Below are 18816 nucleotides of genomic sequence, written 5' to 3'. Positions count from 1 at the left end.
GTGATTGTATAGCTCAGAGGAAGGATGGTGGGAATCTTTAAAGTAAGGTTATACAAACAAGAGCAAAAAACAATTCCCAAGAGAGTACTGCAGCTAAACCTCTGCACTAATCATGTTAAAGCACGTTTACCTGGCTGCTTTTTAGTCCATGTGCCTTTCTGTTCAAAAGCAGATAAATGTCATAGAAAATAAAAGTTGTTCTGCTCTGAAAGGCCACAAGTGTTGGGCTTATCCACTCTTTCCAATGACTACAGTGTGACAGGACATGTGATCTTTAATCTGCACGGGTTGATGGTGATTGGGTGAGTGAGGCTGAAATCAGTGTGTGTGTGTGTTCTCAAGAGTCTCTGTTTGAATATATGTGTGTCGGTTTTAAACCAGATGGGCAGTAACATACGGTAGTGTTTTTTCACCTCAAGCATTCTTTGTGTTCAACCCTCAGGAAGAACTCTGCGACTCAGTACCATGCAGAGCCGTTTATTTTATGGACACAGCATGGAGATCGTGAACGGAACTTCTGTGAGAGAAACAAACTTCAATCAACTTCAATCACTACAGAGTCAAATCATTCCTGGTGATTTACAGGAATTAAATATCTTATAATTACAACCAAAACATGAAAAGCAAAGGAAATGACCCATACAATTGAGTATGGTCTTGGGGTGTTTAAAAAAATGTTATGTGACCAAGTGAAAAGCTCCGCTGGGAATTTCAGACATAACAGTTCGAAAGCTATACTGTTCCACCTGAAGAACCATTCACCCCATATGGCCGACAACACAGCAGACTGCCTGATAGCACACAGAGCATAATTTCAAATAATCTAAAAGGATAAAAGACACACACACACACACACACACACACACACACACACACACACACACACACACACACACACACACACACACACACACACACACACACACACACACACACACACACACACACACACACACACACACACACACACACACTGACCTTCTGTTGTAGGTGGAAAGGCTAAATGGAGTTGATATTTTAAAGGCCAGACTATGTTGTTTGTCCACCAAGGGTCCAATGGTTTATCAAGCAATGTACCTGCAGACAGAGGCAGAGAAAGAGAAACATGAGAAATTGAAAATCGGACATTATAACTCTGACCTGGGGGTGTCGCGATATACAAGTATTGGTGATAACTGTGATAATTACTTTTTTATGTCACGTTGTACTATAATAATATCATTTAAACAATCCAGCAGCAGAGACAAAATGCACAATAAACACAGTTGAATATGGGTTAGGGTTTGTAGTCATTATGATATTTTTTAGCATTATTTATTTTTTTATAAATTTGCAATACTGTACATACAGTATTTATATATTTATAGTCAACTTTATTGACCAGGAAATCTATGTAGTGAAATTCTGATATCCTGGCAGCTCCTTTTTGGACTTTAGATCCAACCCAAGTGTTCAGTTTATCTTGTGAGGATGTATTCAAGTTACAAATACTCCTTACAATTTTTGAAAGGGTCAAACAAGCCCAGGCAAAGGGTCTGTAATTTGTTTTTAGAAGCCTCTGTTTTAAATCTAAATATCTCTTTTTGCTTTAGAGTGTTAAGGGAATGGTTTATTGAAGCTATAAAAAAGTGCTAAGGCCTCATAAATAAAAACACGTCACTACTGCTTGTATACATTACATTAATAAATTAAAAACTGAATCTTGACATCCAATACGTGCAGACAGGCCTTGGCTCAGGAAACTTTTCTTAAAAAAGACAATAGGCCGTCAGGAAAGTTGGCCTGATGGACGCTTTGAGACGTGCTCTAGGCAACAGGCACTTCCCCACAATGCACCGGGGAGATAAACGAAGCCTCAGATAGGGGCAAGCAGAACGGAAGCCATTAGTCACAGGCTGACCTTTTTACAAGTGGCTGTCAACAGCCCTTCAGAAGAATAAACCCAAACAGCAAACCTTTTCAAGCCCTTCGTGTGGGATTTATACAATTTAAACTATCTGATTCCAAGGAGCATATGGATAAGCATATGTTTGTTATTTTACAGTAACAACACTGCCATAAAAACTATGAAGCAGACATGGCTAGACGTATTTATAGGACAGAAGCGATTTTCTTGGTTAAACTGTATTAGCATGAGTCTGAGGTCTATGGGTTTAAAGCTGTTTGAGTGAACGTCCGTGTGAACCTCACAGAGGAAGAACTCAGCGGCCTTGCCTGCAACGCACAGCTGCATGTTACACAAACACGTACCCTCTGTGGATCAACTTCTTTGTTAGCTCTTTGTCTTGTCAGGCATTTTTGATTGAGAAAAAGCAGAAGAGAAATTCGAGCATGTGACTATTAAAAGACAAGATCCTGACACCAGTGTGTAGTGAAATAAGAGATGGTGCTGGGGGAGATTGATTGCACTGCTTTAACTGCTATAACTCATTTTTGGGCAGCCGTAGGGAAAGGTTTTCGAACCAGCTTTGTTGCTCCAAATTCAGCAGAAAAAACGTCATTGAAGAAACCCTTAAACTACACTTACTCTGCCAATATACTACACAAATCAACATTCAAGATCATCCTTATATTTTGAATTAGTATCATAAATAGCGCTGTGGTAAAAGGGCAATATCTCCATTCAATATTTTAATCAAGTAAAATATTTGTTAAAAGATACATGGGTATAATATAGTAAAAAGTCTAAAATGTAAGCTCTTATGTTGTTTGTGGCTTAAACTAACACAATATTTTATCATTTCATAGTTCACATGTGTCCCTACGTATGTAAGCGAATATGGAGCAACATTAGCATTGATTTGGAGTAGTATTTGAGTCCTTTTAACAGTTATAAGTCCAATATACACTGCTGTCCTTTCAGCATTGTGTGGGTTAAATCATGCTATTTAGCTTTGTCTCTCTGCAACTTGGTGCTGGGCATAATTGGTTTATATTTCTTTTTGTTGCTAACTGCTACATGCGGCTGGATCAACATTCATGACTGGTGATGAATAGTAAAAATGTGGGTCAAAAAACCCAAACAACGAGCTGAAAGACTCTAAAATGCAATGTGAGTGTAACTGCAGAGTGGATAGATCCTTCTCTGTGGAATGGCTAGAAAAATTAGAGGCGACTTACATTTTAGAAATAAAGCGGAAGGACAGAAGCGCAGATTTTAAGGAAGAGCAGGTTTGGTACTGTTTCATGATCAAACCTCTCACCACAGTGTGCCAGCAGGGGAAAGTTTAACATTTGCTGTGACGTGAAGTAGCTGGAAATAAAGAGAATTAGGTGAAGGATAAGGAGACGAGGAGGGGGATGAGAGGAATTTGGTGGAAGCAGGAGCCGGTGGGAGAGCAGTTGTATTCTCAGTCTCCCCTTGGGTGTTCCTGTCAGGGCTCCAGGGAAGCAGACATAATTCACTTAATTAGTTCTCAATGTTACTCATAGAAGAAAAAGTTACAAAGTCTCAGGGAAGTTTTTTCTCCTCTCTGGGCCAAAGGTAGCATGGACTTCCCTCTGCTGTCTCAGCAAATGAAATATTTTTTCCTCTTAGTACTTTGTTCCTGTCACATATTTTCAAGTACAAGCTTAAATCGCAGTAAAGTGATAGCTGTGTAAACATCACAGACTCTTTGATCCCTCAATGAAATCAATGACTTTATGTGATGAATCCTATTTGAGACTGTAAAACTACTTGATTATAAATCACACATTCTTGACTATGGCATGTTGCTCTCATTAAAGCTTGTCCTGCATCATTACCCAAACAGTCTGAGTAATGTATAGATAAATCACATGACAGCTCTCCTCACTACTCCCTCAAAACAGGACACGAGTGGCCCCTCTCCTCACATTCTCTGGGTGACTGATGAATGCTTTGTTCATTTCTTTAACCTGCGACCCACTACACTCATTCTGACTGGGCTAAACCACTGTGCTTTAACCTTTATGTGTGCACTGAGAGCTTAAGCCAGTGCGTGGTTGTACAAGGCGACATGCCAGTACAAAAAATGCATGAGCATAAAATGAAGCCAAATCTGCAAAAACATAAATCTTGAGTTCCCACATGAACAAGAGAGGAATATTTCCCACTCAGCTTTTTGAAAAAATAATCTTAGTGATTAATTTAAGATCATGCTTTTTGTAGAGAGTAAAACTCAGTGTTGGCCAAGACCTGTGATATGAAGTTATCTTTGAGAGCTTTATGTAAACTGGCTAAATTCCACATTTTACTGTAAACAGTCAGCACTGATAGGAAGCCTGCTAAAAGGAAAATACCACTTAATTTAGGATTTCACAAGAGCGTGTTATAAGAGGCAGGTCAAGACAGCTTAATCAAATGTGAGAATCAACAACAACCTTATTTTTGTTTAATTGTCTTTCTGTAATGTTCTCAGAGTGTTGACAGGCAGGGCTTTTGTTTTCTACAAAATCCTTTTTTGTATTTGTACTTCCGTTACCAAGGGTGGACTTTATTGAATTCCCTTCTCAAGTTTATGTCCAAGGCCAACAGATACCTGTGCTCATCTACTGCAACCCGTATTAAAAGCAATATGTTTTTCCATACAAAGACACAACTATGTCAGAAGAGAGCATAACTACTACAATTTGGAAAAGAGACAAACATTTCAGCAAACATAGATTATTACGTGACCTTGTTCCATAGGAACGTGGCACACATCTTGTACAAACACAGCAACGTTTTTCACAAGAACTGTATAAACTGTGTGAACCATGTCAGTCTCTCCGCTCAGCATTGTGCACAGAGTTTGTAAGGGGTAAAGATAAAATAAATGGAAAGACGGGGCCTGTCTTGCACGGATACTGTACTAGCGTGCATCAGCAAAGCAATTACAGTGCAACCATGGTAGAAAGAAACATTTTCATTTTGACATCAAAGAAAAAATTAGGCATCCAGAAGTTCCATCACAAGCTACTACAGATGAGAAAAAGGATGTAGTGTGACTCTACAGTAAACTTAAACTCACTAGAAAAACATGTGCGTTGTGCCAAACTGATGCAAATGGTACAAGTGCTTCAAACAGGGCACTTAGGAGCAGGCTACACTGTACTTACTGTTCTATTACCTGTGTTGACTCAGAAGAGTAAAGGGAGATAAGTTAACATGACAGCCAATAAGGTACACACTGTGACTTTATCTCATGGGGATTCTGCAAGTAAGATTTGGCATGTTATAGTTCGCTTACTGTATATTTATTGCAAACTTGTATGCTTTTGTAAGTAGTTTAAGAGTAACACCTGAGATGAAAGTTAACAAATCACATTAAACATGTTTTGTTTAACCGCTGTCATTGTTTGTGATTAGACAGAAACATTATTTTAAAGCGATCCGGAAATGCCATATTTATGAGTCCATCATATGTTTCACACATATAACTTATTCGAGAAAGTTCCTACAGCCATCAGATGTGAATTCATGGTGGAAATAAAGGAGAGTAAAAACTCAAATGAAATTAATCTCACAAATAATGACAGTTACTTTAAAACTGTGCAGCAGTAGTTTAATCTACTCAGTTACTTTTCACATCTGGGTGAAACATTGCCACAAGCATCGATTCAACCAAGCTCCCTTCAGCCTTCTCGCAGTGTACACACTAACTCTCACCGACAAACACACACAACTCCACAGCAGTAATCCCACCAGGTTGTTGGGTTCTCTGGGGGTCAGCGTTTGCCGGACGCAGCTTTTATTTGGGCCTGATTACTTTTGGGCACAGTCATCGTATGGCCTCTGTCGACAGGGATCACGTTCATTGGGGTCGGATTGGTGTCCGCATCACTGGCTCCATTCACAGGGCCAGGCACGATCATTTAGGACTGGCAGAACTAATACCTAGCCCACAGAGCCGGACCAGCCCAGTCAGCAAATACATTCCTCCCACCCCTAACCCTTTTTAGGTATTAGAGAGGAGGGGTAGTAAAAGGAGAAAAAAGAGAAGAAAAAAAATGAGATAGATAGAAGTATGAGAATGGAAGATGTGAATGAGCAGCACGTGCATTTTAGAATTTTATATTCAAAGGGAAGTGTGTGTGTGTGTGTGTGTGTGTGTGTGTGTGTGTGTGTGTGTGTGTGTGTGTGTGTGTGTGTGTGTGTGTGTGTGTGTGTGTGTGTGTGTGTGTGTGTGTGTGTGTGTGTGTGTGTGTGTGCCTGAATTCCTCAGTAACTTTTACAGAGAGTCATGAGTGGCAGACGGGTGGATGACCCTAATGGCCCCCGTGGCAGACTGCTGACTTGACATTGTACTCAGGTGTTTGGGATCTCCAAATGTCTGACTGCAGACTGAAACTCAACCGTCCTACTCCTGGGGGGGACTATCGAAATGGTCAAAAATTAACTTTAATTAATGTAATTAACTTAAGGATAGCAAGAGAAAAACTTCATTTATTCTGAGATGTGTACCATTGACTCAAATACATAACGTCTTTATGTTTATTATAGAAAAGGTTGGAGTATTCTGTTGGTGTATTTGTTTTGTTATAATGTTATATCAGCCGGCCTCTGCTGCTCTCTTGTGGTGAAACTTGAAAGTTGTGTTTTTTGAGTACTATGAGGAACAACATCTATATTTTATCCTGCAGTATATTTGTCTTTTGACACCTGTTAGTCAAAGAGTTGTGAGACTGATTGCAGAACCATTCACAGCAATAAATAAAGAACACATTGGAACATTAAACAGTTTTTGCCGTTAGTATACATATCTAACAAACACAACACTCTTGCCATAATTGCTCTATATGATCAGCGTCTGGTAAGTAATATGTATACATGTTCTAACAATTCGTGTAATAAAAATTAGTTTACAGTTACTGCCAGCTAAAAAGTAAATGATTGGCCCAGTGAAATATACAGGAGGCCCCTTTAAATGGAGTATACCATTTTTGACAGAGGGGGGTTGTTATTGCAAAAAAAACCCAAAATGATGGTATTCCGCTGATATCTGCTGCCCAGATAAGATAGATATTCTCACTTAAAATGATTCGTTGTTGTTTATTTCAAGTGACTGAAATGTAAAAAATGACACAAACCTGAAGAGTAAAATGCATCGTTGAGCGGTCCCGGATATCCCTGTATTTACAAACACACTAAGCTAGCGCTGCTGTATTTTTATCCAGCAGGGAGCTAATGCGCGGTGCTAAGGAGATACTACCTGACGGCGTAAAGACGCTCTAACAGATTTCCCTGATAAGTAAGGCGAGGCTGTGAAGTGGGTCAGTCATGCTTGAGACTACTACGGCGGGTGAAAACCGCCTTGACGGCCCTGAAAGTGACGCGAAGCAGCCTCCGAGCACCGCAACAACGGAATACTGCGCAAAGTTGCAGCAGTGGATGTGGCAGTATTACTGGGGGTATTCCAATTGGCAGAACTGGGTGTCTCTTTCCGCCTTCCCCTTCCCTCCTCCGTGCTGTTTTCCTCCGCCGGGGACATGCTCTCAGATACCGGGTACAACTGCATCGACATCCGCCGGTGCGCAGCTAGGTTTTGACACGCTAAACCGTTACAGTTACCCCTATCCCCTCACTTTCCCCGCATCCTACCCCCACCCAGCTGGTGCCCACACAGAGCAGAACTCAGCTACTGATGCCCGGACAGCCCAGCAGCAGAATGGGAGTCCACCTCAGACAGGTATGGATCATGTTCGTCCGTGAGTTCTCTGTGGTAGTGAAAGGCTACAAGCGAAAGCTGTTGTGTGTGGGCTTTATTTTGTATAAGCTAGGTCATGAGTCGGTGGGAAGCAGGCTTAAGTTAATTACTAAGCAAACAAGCTTAAAGTCTCCCAAGTATTTTAAATTTAACCTCTGGTTATTGAGATCTAGTCATATTAATGTGTCTGTATATAAGATTTGCTAATGTTTTTGTATGTACTTCGTACAGGACGGGAGTACATTATCCCCTCTCCCCTCCAGAGGTTCCTGGCTGAGACAGTTGACTTCTTCATCCTGTTTTGTGTGAAGGCCACCATTGTGCTGTGGATCATGCATCTGAGTGGGATGAAGTGAGTGAAACTGATATGCTCTGTTAATGGTAAACAAACCTTTTCATCTAAAAGGTTAAACAAATGAACAACAACCTAAAGCAGGCTCTGGTATGTCAAGGTTTTTCAACATTCCCCAGATCCAACCTAACTCGGGCATACTTTATCTTCTGTTTAAAGGGACATTACCAAGTTCATTACCCACTTCATCGTGGAGGAGATAGATGAGAACACGTCTATGGAAGACCTGCAGAAGATGATGGCTGTAGCTCTGGTCTACAGGGTGCTGGTGTGCGTCTATGAGGTGAGTTATATGTAGCAATGCCTTGACGATGAAGTTTTGTTCTGATAGAAGATGTAGTATCACCATTATTGATGAGTGTCGATTAGTGTGTCTCGGATCAGGGGGGCACAGATTGGCCACAGTATTGAGTGTATGTCAGTCGCTTTGGCTAAAAGCGTCTAACAAGTGACATGTAAGTTACTGCCCCAAATTAAACACACATAAGTCTTTTTGTACATTTGGTAACATCTTTCAATTTTACAGGGAGGGAGAGTGAATGTTAACATATCTGTTGGTGTTCTTTATTGATACTTTTACTTAAGTATTTAAAACCAATGTTCCCAAACTACCAATTCCCATTCAGTATGAGCTGCCTCTAAGCTCACACATGCTCTTGTTTAATGAGAAGAGTCAGCCACAGTCTTCCACAACACAACATTACCTCCCACAGAGCTCAGTGATGCAACATTGTGCATATCGTTGCCTGAGATGAAGTAATGTCTCACCTCTCTTGTTCGACTCGGCATCAGTGGCTTGTTTTCCCAGGTGGGAGCCAGCCTTGGGACATTAAGACACCTCAGCTCAGAGTAATGCCATCAGGCAGGGTTCCTTCCTTTTAAGCCTTTCCTTTGTTTGTGTAAACCTCTGCAGCATTATGTCATTAATACCTTCCACATTTTTCGGCTGTACAGTCTATTGTATTAGCATGGTCAAGCGCATTTGTGGTTTTAAACAATGTGTATCTCACAGAAAGATAAACGAAACTGAATTCTGTTATAAATGTATTAATGGTGTCCCACTTTTCCAATCAGACTATCTGCATTTGGGGTGCTGGTGGTGCCACGCCAGGGAAGTTCCTGCTGGGCCTGCGCGTGGTGACGTGTGACACATCCACTTTGGTCCGACCAAACCGAGTCCTTGTAGTCCCGGCATCTAATGTCTCCCTCTCTGCGTGAGTGGCCAAAGTTTTAATCCACTGTGGTGTCTAAAATCACCAACGAATGTCTCCGTGGGGATTCTGAATCTCTGTCTTGTCTCTTCACAGCTCGGCAGTGCGGGCACTAAATAAGAACTTCTCCATTGCCTTCCTCTTTCCCGTCTTCATCACTCTCCTCTTCTTCCAGCACAACAGGACTGTGTATGACATTGTGGCAGGGACCATTGTGGTCCAGCGCAGAGGCAGATAGCCCCTCCTCAGGCAGCAGACTCTCTTATCCTGACAGGGTGCGGAGTGTCTTACATTTAAACCAGATACAAATGAACCTACTTTGACAAAAGCAATGCATTAGCCCATTTCTTCACTGGATCAATCAAGGACTGAAACGGCACTTTAATATTGGATGCATGCAGGTTTCCACCTGGTTCTTGAATTCACAAGAATCATTTTTTAAAAACAGTTTAACAACTAATAAGATGTCAGGAACACTTTAACGTATTGTAATGTTTGTGTTTCAAACAAGTTAATACTGATATTTATGTTTGTGTTTGATTTAGTTATTAATCTTCAACAACAAGTGATGAATGACCGTCAGAATCATTTCATACTCAGAAAAGAGTTCTTCACACAGGGCTGTAAAGCTGGATTAAGCATTATTGGGTGTTTGTTATTTTCTTTAAGGTGATAATGTTGAATTTAAATGTTTGGTTTGCTAAAGATTTCTTCTGTTACATTCTGAATATTCTTGAGCACTCTGTGAAGAAAAACAAATACCAGGCTTATTTATATCCATTTTTTGTGCCTATGGATATTTTGATGAAGAAGTATTGTTTTGTTGTTCAAAATAGCTTTTCAGTCCCCGGTGTATGAGGTTCAAACACGAGAAAGTGTGTTTGTGTATTCCCTGCTCATATTTCTCTCTTCTGACTTGTGACTCAGGGCAACTGTTTAGCATCAGATCGAATGCCACGGCACATGTCAGATTTCTACTTATGCATAATGTAAAAACTCTTATGTTATCAAAGATTATTATCAATTTATTCACATGTCATAATGGTGGCTAAACTGACCAGTTTAGAGTTTACTTAAACCCACAGTATAGCGACTTATTTACATGATTAATGCAAAGTGTTAAGGCTGCTACCATTTTTGATTTATGTTCTGAAATACCAATGCCGTCACTTTTGAAAGACTGAAATATATTGATAAAAGTAAACATTTTGCAGATAATATCTGAATAAACCAGGCACATTTTGATGAAAAATCATAAACACAACCATATGCTGATCTCGAATTTACGAAATAACACTGTTTACCACTAAGGAGGAAGACGTGGAAGAATAAATAAAATATTTGTAAGCTTCTTTAAGATTTGTCATTGAAGGAGTTTTGTCCCCTTGCATTAGTGATTATTTATTAGGTGTTCTTGATTGGTCCAAAGGATGTGCTGCATAAGCAAAAGGGGGGCATGTTTCTGAACAGATGTGATTGAGTGATCATACTGCGTCTTGTGCATACTGAATATGTTTAAAGCGCAAAAGCAGGTATGAGGGAAGTTCACGACAAAGTTTGAGAAGTCATACTGTAAAAAAAAAAGGGCTGATTAAGCAAAAAATTGCCTGGATTTTTAGAATACATTAAGAAATCTTTTGTCTCACTCCTGACATTGTGGGCGATAGAGCTACTGTGCTATATAATTACAGGATTTAAGGGATTAGCTTTTACTTAAAGCCCTGTAAAGAACATTACACGCTCTGGTACAACAGGCACTTGGTGTGCACTTTAATGTCAACATTTCACTTTCAACCCAGAGGCCTCTTTAAACTGAAGAACAGACCAACTTAGAATAAAAAACTAAACGTAAATCCACTATAAAGATGTAATTTTATCTGATGTAGGAATGATGTTATCTTTTTGGAATGGTTTCACTTTTTGAGTGTGTTTTTTTTATGTTGAAAAGAGAATTTCCTATAGAATTTTAAACGCAGACGTCTTGCATTTTTAGGAATGACTTGTCTACAGATCTATGCTGTAGCGCTTGTAGCCACATGAGGGCGACATTAGACAACACAGATCTGATCATGTGGCCCAGATAGTCTGTGGAAAGTGCCTGCAGTTAGTAGGTGTTGGCATTATTTAAGATGATAAGATAGCATAAGATGTTTTTGCACATAATCTTAAGGGTAAAAAGCACAGCCTGTGTTTCATTACTGATAAACTTTTATTATAACTGCGGGTACACCCACATGCTGACTTGTAATAATGTGTTTTCGCAGTACCTGCCTTCCTGTCTGTTTGTCACTTCACTGTTACATCAGCCGCTGCTAATGATATCAACATGTTGTATTCACACATTGCTGACAGAGCTCCCTTTTTAATCCTGAAAAAACAGCATATGCTTTTCTCTGTGACACCTCCAACCATTTTCGAGTTGCTGACATCTGCAAACCATAGACTGTATAAAAAGACCCGTTCTTTATACTTTGTCTCTGTTCTAAACTCATTACTGGAGCACAAATGTCAGTCTATGAGATATAAGCTAGGCTATAGGTCATGCAAGGTGGTCAACTTGGATAAAGAATGATGCAACTAGTTGACAAAACCCATAAATACATTGCTTTATCATCCTCATGTTACACTGAACTGTGGTTTAGACTGTTACAGGGTTGCAGTAAAGTCAAGTCTACAAAAGGAGCGACTAAGGATTGCGTATTAGCTTTTTTTATACGTGGAATGGATCTTATGTTCTAGTATCTAGTGCTTTTATAGCTTTTATAGCATCGCATCCATTGATTTAGCACCTTTAGATATGCCATGGTATTGGTAGTTAGTTGCCCACATGTTATGGTGTTACTACTGAACTGACTTCTCTCCCGTGTTGTGTTGTATTTGATTAAAGTTAAAAGAGAATTTATAAGGTTACTCATGTTCCAAGTTGTCATTGAGAGACTATTTAGGAAACATGAACTAATGCATTACTGCAGTTTCACATTTTTTATGAGCAAAGCAAAGTGCTGTGGAGTTGAATTTTTATGAGCGGGGTTCTTTTAAGATTAGCCAGGGGCACATTTTGTCTTTAGGTCCCAGTAGGAAGACACAGCGTTTCGTTTCGGCTCTCTTCAGAATGGTAGGTTTTTAAATAGCAACCATTAATCCTTATGAATTAGTAATTAGCACCAGTCTCATCCCAACTTTCACACTTTTACGTGCAAAAGAATGATACAAATGAGAGCCACCATTTGAGACTTTCTCACAGTTTTACTCTTTTGATTTAAGTTTCTTGAGCTGCAGAATATCATCACTTCATGTTTTCTCCCTTTTTCAAATGTTTCCAAAACTCTGACCTTCAGTATCAGTAAATCCTCTTTGAGCTCTCACCTTCAGTCACATGTGTGGTCTGGTGCAAACGATGAGTGTTATGCAGTGTCTGAATTATAAATGTGTTGCATGTTGAATACATTCCTAGCTTCGATATGAGTATTAAAGTCCTTAAATGGTTTTGGGGGAAGGAAAAACTATGCAAACATTTTGTCATCTATTGTGCATGATTTTAAAAGTTCATCACAGCATTTTGTCCTTCAGTAGCAAGATTTTGTGCTGAGAGTCAGAAGAACTCTGTGCCAGGGAACTGAGAGAGGCTTAGCAATAATTACGCCTCGAGTGGCTCTAATACAAATTTCACAGGGAGACAGAGAGAAGAGAGAAAGCAACACAAGTGTGAGATGCCGAAAAGGGATTAAGAGAGAGACAAGAGCCCAAGAGGAAAGAAAGGACTGGAAAAGGAAGTTTGAAATGAGAAGAGAGGGAGAGTGGAAAGTGGGGAGGAAAAAGGGAGGAAGCGAGAAAGGATGAGAGGGAGCGAGTGTGAGAGGCTGAGGGACACCATGCTTGAAAATTCTCTCTGATCTTTGAGCTGTGGGACCAGAGGCGATGGAATACCCTGCAGAACTCTATTAAAATTCATCCAGCTTCACTAAAGCTCTCAGTTATTATACAAGAGATGCCCTGCGCAGCGCAGCTTTCTCTGTTTGCTCTCTGTCGCAAACACACACAGAACATGAGCAGGCAGAAAACAAACAAGGCGGCAATCCAAACACACATTAAACCAACGATGTGTTCAGTCGTAGACACAAATAAAGACACTTGAGGAAAGGTGACAGTTCTTTTAAACTTTATTTAATGCAGTTTGGATATAAATGTGCAACTTTTGGAACTTTTATGTTATCAGAGCTGCGGCCCATTTGTTTATAGAAGGACCATTTTTACCAACTCTGTAAAACCAGCATTTCTTTTAGAATACTATTGTGTTGTTTGAAAATAAAAACTGCATTGACATATTATTTTACCAAAGCAGAAACGAAATACAAACACACCATTGACACATTTTAACATTCAAGTGGATGCTGTGAACATTTTAGCAAAAAGGTTGTACATTAGCTTTCAATTGGATCTTTGTCACCGGCCTTTCCTTTTAGCTTTTTTTTTGGTGCCTACCAACTTGTGTCCTGCTTTGTTCAACAGCTATCTGCTAATGTGTGTCTGCTGTTTTGTGCTGGGTAAGTGCAGTGGGTTAATCACAGCTATTTTGCTAAAAATAGATGCCTTTGTATCGCTATGATTACAGTGCTAAGAGTAGACCATGAAGCTCACTACTTTACAACAGATTCTTCTACGTCAGGCTTGTTTCCATGTTTCCGGCATAGCAGCCAAGGTTCTCCCCTTATCTAAAGATGTCTTTAGAATGTATTCTTTCGCTAAACTCTGGCCTCTAGGGATCAGTGGGTCAGTTTGGCTAGCAACTACACCCACATGGGCCACAGTGAAATTAGTTTTAGGTTGAATCTGGATTGAGTCTGCATGTTATGGTGTCTTCTTACTACACAATAATAGTAAATGACCCACTTGAATGACACTAAACCAGTGTTATTTTCAATACCTACATGTGTCCTTGCTGATATAAGTGAAAATGGTGCCAAACAATCGTCAAATTTGAAGTCATTGGGTCACATAATGAGAAACTCAAATCTGATAGCGGGGTTTGTCTTATTTGTCGTAGTACTAATAACATCTGGTTTGGATTAGGAATCACCTGGTCACCTGAAATAGGTATAAGCTATTTTAACATGTTTTTGTAAAAATCAAGACGTGAGTGATCAAAAAGAGTGTGCTGCATAAGAGGCATAATAATAAATATAGGTGTCATTTTTACAATTATGGGAGAGTTATCACTGCGAAATTGAATTTCTGTCAAATATCCAACATACAACTGATTCACTGCGGTCACATAAGGTCTGATGCCGAGAAGGAGGTGTAAAGCATATTTAAATCCGGTGTGTGAATAATAAATGTTCCATAAATTTCAAGCTTTCAAAACTTATATACAAGTAAAAAAGTATTACGCTCATTAAAACGCTTTGAGGTAGAAAGGGTAAAGAGAACTATACAAACAGTTTGTCCTCCTTGAGCATGAATTTAGAATTCTCATCACAGCATTTCCTGCTTCAGTAGCAAGTTTTCTGTGCAAAACCAGGGAGAAAAATGTGATGTTACCATGTCACAACCTTCCATTTGACTCTGTTTGATGTTTAACGGTGATTTCTATAGAGGGCCGCTCCCCCCTAAAAGAATTTCATTGAGGCCTTGGGATGCTCTCCAAGACAGCACAGGGTTAAATAGCCAACAAGAGACCTTTGTACTTGAACCAGTTGTTTGTGCATGTCTGTGTGTAAATATGTCACTCAGTATTCTTGTGTCTTCTCAGGCAGCAGACCCAGTTGTTTAGGGTGCTCTCTGATTTACAGAAATAGAGAGAATGAGAACATGAGGAAGGGCTGGAGTGTGTGTGGGAAAATTAGAAATATTTCATGAGCATATATTTTGTAAGGGAGGAATAGCAAAGTGTCACAGTACTAAGAGAGGAAAGATAACTGGATCTGAGGGAAGCTTAGCAGCAAATATAACAGATATGTATGTAGCCTTAGCACATGTTATTGCCACAGTCTATGGTTATGACACCTCTCTTCCCTAGTGAATATTACCTCCATTAACACACAGTTGTGTCTGTGTTAAGATAAAACCCTGACATTCTCTGTATTGCCCAGCAGAGGGAGTTCCCTTTGAGTGTATTGCCTGTCTCTTCACTCCCCTGAGCAGGCTCTTCATTGGCTCCCAATAGCTGAATCACCTCAGCCAATCGGCTCGCTTCTGGGCCACAAACATCTGAAGTAGTAATAATGTGGAATGTGCTGGCTCGGCATGAGCTGTCAACTGGAGCATGTAGTACTATACTATATGGGGAGAGGGGGTGGAGACGAGCAGAGAGGAGGAGGAAGTGGTAAGCACCCGATGACAGCGCACTAGTTTTATTGTGCTGTGTGTGTGTGTGTGTGTGTGTGTGTGTGTGTCTGTGTGTGTGTGTGTGTGTGTGTGTGTGTGTGTGTGTGTGTGTGTGTGTGTGTGTGTGTGTGTGTGTGTGTGTGTGTGTGTGTGTGTGTGTGTGTGTGTGTGTGTGTGTGAGTGTGTGTGTGTGAGAGAGTGTGTGTGTGTGTGTGTGTGTGTGTGTGTGTGTGTGTGTGTGTGTGTGTGTGTTAGAGTGTATGAAAAGCCTAACATCCACAAATGCGCTCCTCCCTCAGTGCCTCTCCCTTGTGAACACACACACACACTCACACACACACACACACACACACACACACACACACACACACACACACACACACACACACACACACACACACACACACACACACACACACACACACACACACACACTTAATGTTCTCACATGTTCACTGTTGCACAACTTGTAATCAGACTTGTGAATGATTACACACAACTTTGATATCTCTCTATACAGACGTGTTGAGTGCTGTGTGTGATTAATACCAACAAACTGTACATACTGTACTGAACCATGCATTTAATCCCTCAGTAGACTGACTCTACAAAACATGTGACCATTGTGAGGCTGTGTTGATACACAGCAGAATGAGAAGTTTAGGACTCCAGGCCGTGACAGCCAGCAGTAACCCAGGATAAGTACTTTTTCAGTAGGGCTGCAGCAGATCCCCCACCTCGTTCCCTTTGATGGAGGTACTGTATGCTCTCACAGACTTACAGATCTAAAATAACCCTCTACAGACTACTGGTGTCAGCAAATTGTACTACTGTAGATGTATAAGGCAGCAACCAGGAGTGCCAGGGTTTTCAGTTCATTATGTTTTTTTACATTAACTGCTACATTTTGGTTGCCTAAAAATGTTTTTTCGTGTACTTAGTTTGACCCTCTTGCCGCGCAAACAAAAAAAAGATTAGGTCAGCTATAATGCAAGACTTAAGACTTGAAAACCTTAGCACACAAACAGGTTAAGAGAAAAAAAGTCACAGTTCCTACTTTTAGCTGCAGACGTTTGTACAAAGTTGCTGTTTTGTTCTTCAAACTATCTGAATTTGATCAGGATGAAAACAAGTATTTGATCCAACATTTTCCCCCTCAATGATAGCACCAGTTACAGCAGGAAAAATGTGGGAGTAGCTGGGCTGATAGTTTTCATATCTTAACTGTTCCCTTTCCCCCTTACATATTTTATAATGGTAATGTACAGTATGTACTGTCAAGTGTGTTCTGGAGTAACCATCTGGAGGGTAATAATCTGGCCCGGTGACTGACAACATGTGTTAATGGGTCAGCTACTGGAGGGCTGCTATTAATAGAATGAAAAGCAAGCACACTTTAAAACACAGGCACGCACACACATATATACATACCACATACATGCATGCAACGCAAGATAGCTGTTGTGTAATTCAGGTGTTAAATATTAATTATTAATATAATCCCAAGTATTCTGATTGAGATCAAAATTAAAATAACATACAGTACTGAAAGGCAATGAAGAGAGAGTTTGATAATTATCAAAACAGAAAGCTGGCAAAGTAGCAGTAACATCAAGGATATCAGCTTCCAATAAAGCAATACAATATGAAATACTAATGGTGTAAAATAGAATGTTAGCACATATATTTTCAAGGTTCTTCATTGTCCTTGATGGATAGGTCTCAGAAGAGCTATTGAAGGCATTCTGTGTCTGATCTTTTTCACCTAAATTAATACTGCTATTTCCTATTTGCTCTTTAAACGGTAGTATTTCCTTCACTACACGTAACAGTTATCCCCTTCAGTTTGACACATAACGATTCATATTCTGTCCGCCATCAACCAAAGTTTGGGCTCTTTTTCGCTCTATAGCTTCTTGTCACACATTCATTTCAGCGCACATCTTTTAAACACGGAAATTCACAATCCATATCTTGGTACGGCATTTCATAATCAGCTGGCGTAAGGGGGTGTATATTGAGAAAACTGGCATGTGAAGTAATGTGTCTTATATGGCACCTTTCAAAACCTAGGGTACAAAGTGCAAAGCCCAATAAATACAAACAATAAGTTGCATCATAACTCAAATTTAGCCAAGTTTTACAAATACATTTTTAGTGTGTTGGAAACCCCTCCATCTTCACAGTTATGAGTCATCCCTCAGCACACTCAAATACACACAGCCATACATGTACACACCAAAGGAGACTATCAACTTCAATACATGCTACATGAAAAGTCAGTGAGTTTAAGCTTGTGTCAAGTTGCTGGGGCATTTGTAGGACAAAGTATTCTCTGTATTTTGTACTTTAAGCTTTATATCAAATAAAGCCTGCAGTGGATGCTGAAAGCAGCTAATGATCCATGGTCAGGCCAGCTAGTATACTTAAAAGAGTTTGCATAATTGAAAATCCTGAGAACTAAGGAAATGAAAGAGGGAGTGATCTATAAATAGAAGTTGTTTGAATAGAAGAGAGCAGACAGAAAACACTGCCAATATAGCAGCAATTTGAATCCTTTAGAATTTTCTGAAACAGCTCATTCTTCATGTGCATCAATATTAATCCACAGCGCTCTGTGTGTCTTATAATTGACTTAGTATACTGTTGTGAGGACATCATCCATATTTTATTATTCCTTTCATCCAGGTTAAAAAAATGTTCATAGTGCGTTCTCTGTTAACAACACACATTGGAGGCGGGCCATCAGCTGATGCACATCAGGAGGTCGGAGGGAAGGCTCCCAGTGGAATACCAGTCTCACTTAATATCCACTGAAATGATAAACTGACTGGAATGTTATGCTGTGATATAGCAGACATACAGGCAAGGACCAGGTAATGCTTGTAATCTACAACCAAGCACATTATGTCATTTTAAATGTGGAAAGATCTCAAATATAAAATGCACTTCTTGGACATAGTTCCTTTGTGAAGAAATACATCTGCTTAGTTTTTATGTGTGAAACTTTGGTCTTGAATGTCTGCAGATGTAAGTTTACTGTGGTGCGGTGTTGCACATATCTCAATTTATAAAAGAACCTGACACAAATGTATGTTGTATGAAAAATATTAACCATGCAACAGGTTTTAGGGGAGAGTGTCACATTGCACCCCAGTGAACGTCTGCATTTTCTACAATAGGAAATTATTACCATGCCAAAAGTTACTTGTAACATTTTCCCACATTTTACTGTTATATATTAATCCTCACAGATAAGTGCACACAATCAACTTCAAAC

At 39.8% G+C, this 18816-nt stretch overlaps 1 protein-coding gene across 1 annotated transcript; it reads left to right on the top strand.

Annotated features, from left to right (window-relative positions):
- The first annotated feature begins 6984 nt into the window (after positions 1 to 6984).
- fam8a1a (family with sequence similarity 8 member A1a) lies at positions 6985 to 10564 on the top strand. Its single transcript, XM_063898417.1, has 5 exons — positions 6985 to 7631; positions 7881 to 8001; positions 8161 to 8284; positions 9076 to 9215; positions 9309 to 10564. Exons 1-5 carry the CDS (start codon positions 7223 to 7225, stop codon positions 9448 to 9450), a joined length of 936 nt encoding a protein of 311 aa, XP_063754487.1. The 5' UTR covers positions 6985 to 7222; the 3' UTR covers positions 9451 to 10564.
- The last annotated feature ends 8252 nt before the right edge of the window (positions 10565 to 18816 follow it).

The sequence above is a fragment of the Eleginops maclovinus genome, chromosome 13, assembly GCF_036324505.1.
Source record: "Eleginops maclovinus isolate JMC-PN-2008 ecotype Puerto Natales chromosome 13, JC_Emac_rtc_rv5, whole genome shotgun sequence".
NCBI lineage: Eukaryota > Metazoa > Chordata > Actinopteri > Perciformes > Eleginopidae > Eleginops > Eleginops maclovinus.
Note: the sequence above shows the minus strand (reverse complement) of the source record. Positions and strands in the feature narration are given on the sequence as shown.

Coding starts and splice junctions, on each gene's coding strand:
- fam8a1a (XM_063898417.1), top strand. CDS start 7,223: ATGCTTGAGACTACTACGGCGGGTGAAAACCGCCTTGACGGCCCTGAA. Junction 8,002..8,160: donor ATGCATCTGAGTGGGATGAA/GTGAGTGAAACT, acceptor TTCTGTTTAAAG/GGACATTACCAAGTTCATTA. Junction 8,285..9,075: donor TGCTGGTGTGCGTCTATGAG/GTGAGTTATATG, acceptor TTTTCCAATCAG/ACTATCTGCATTTGGGGTGC.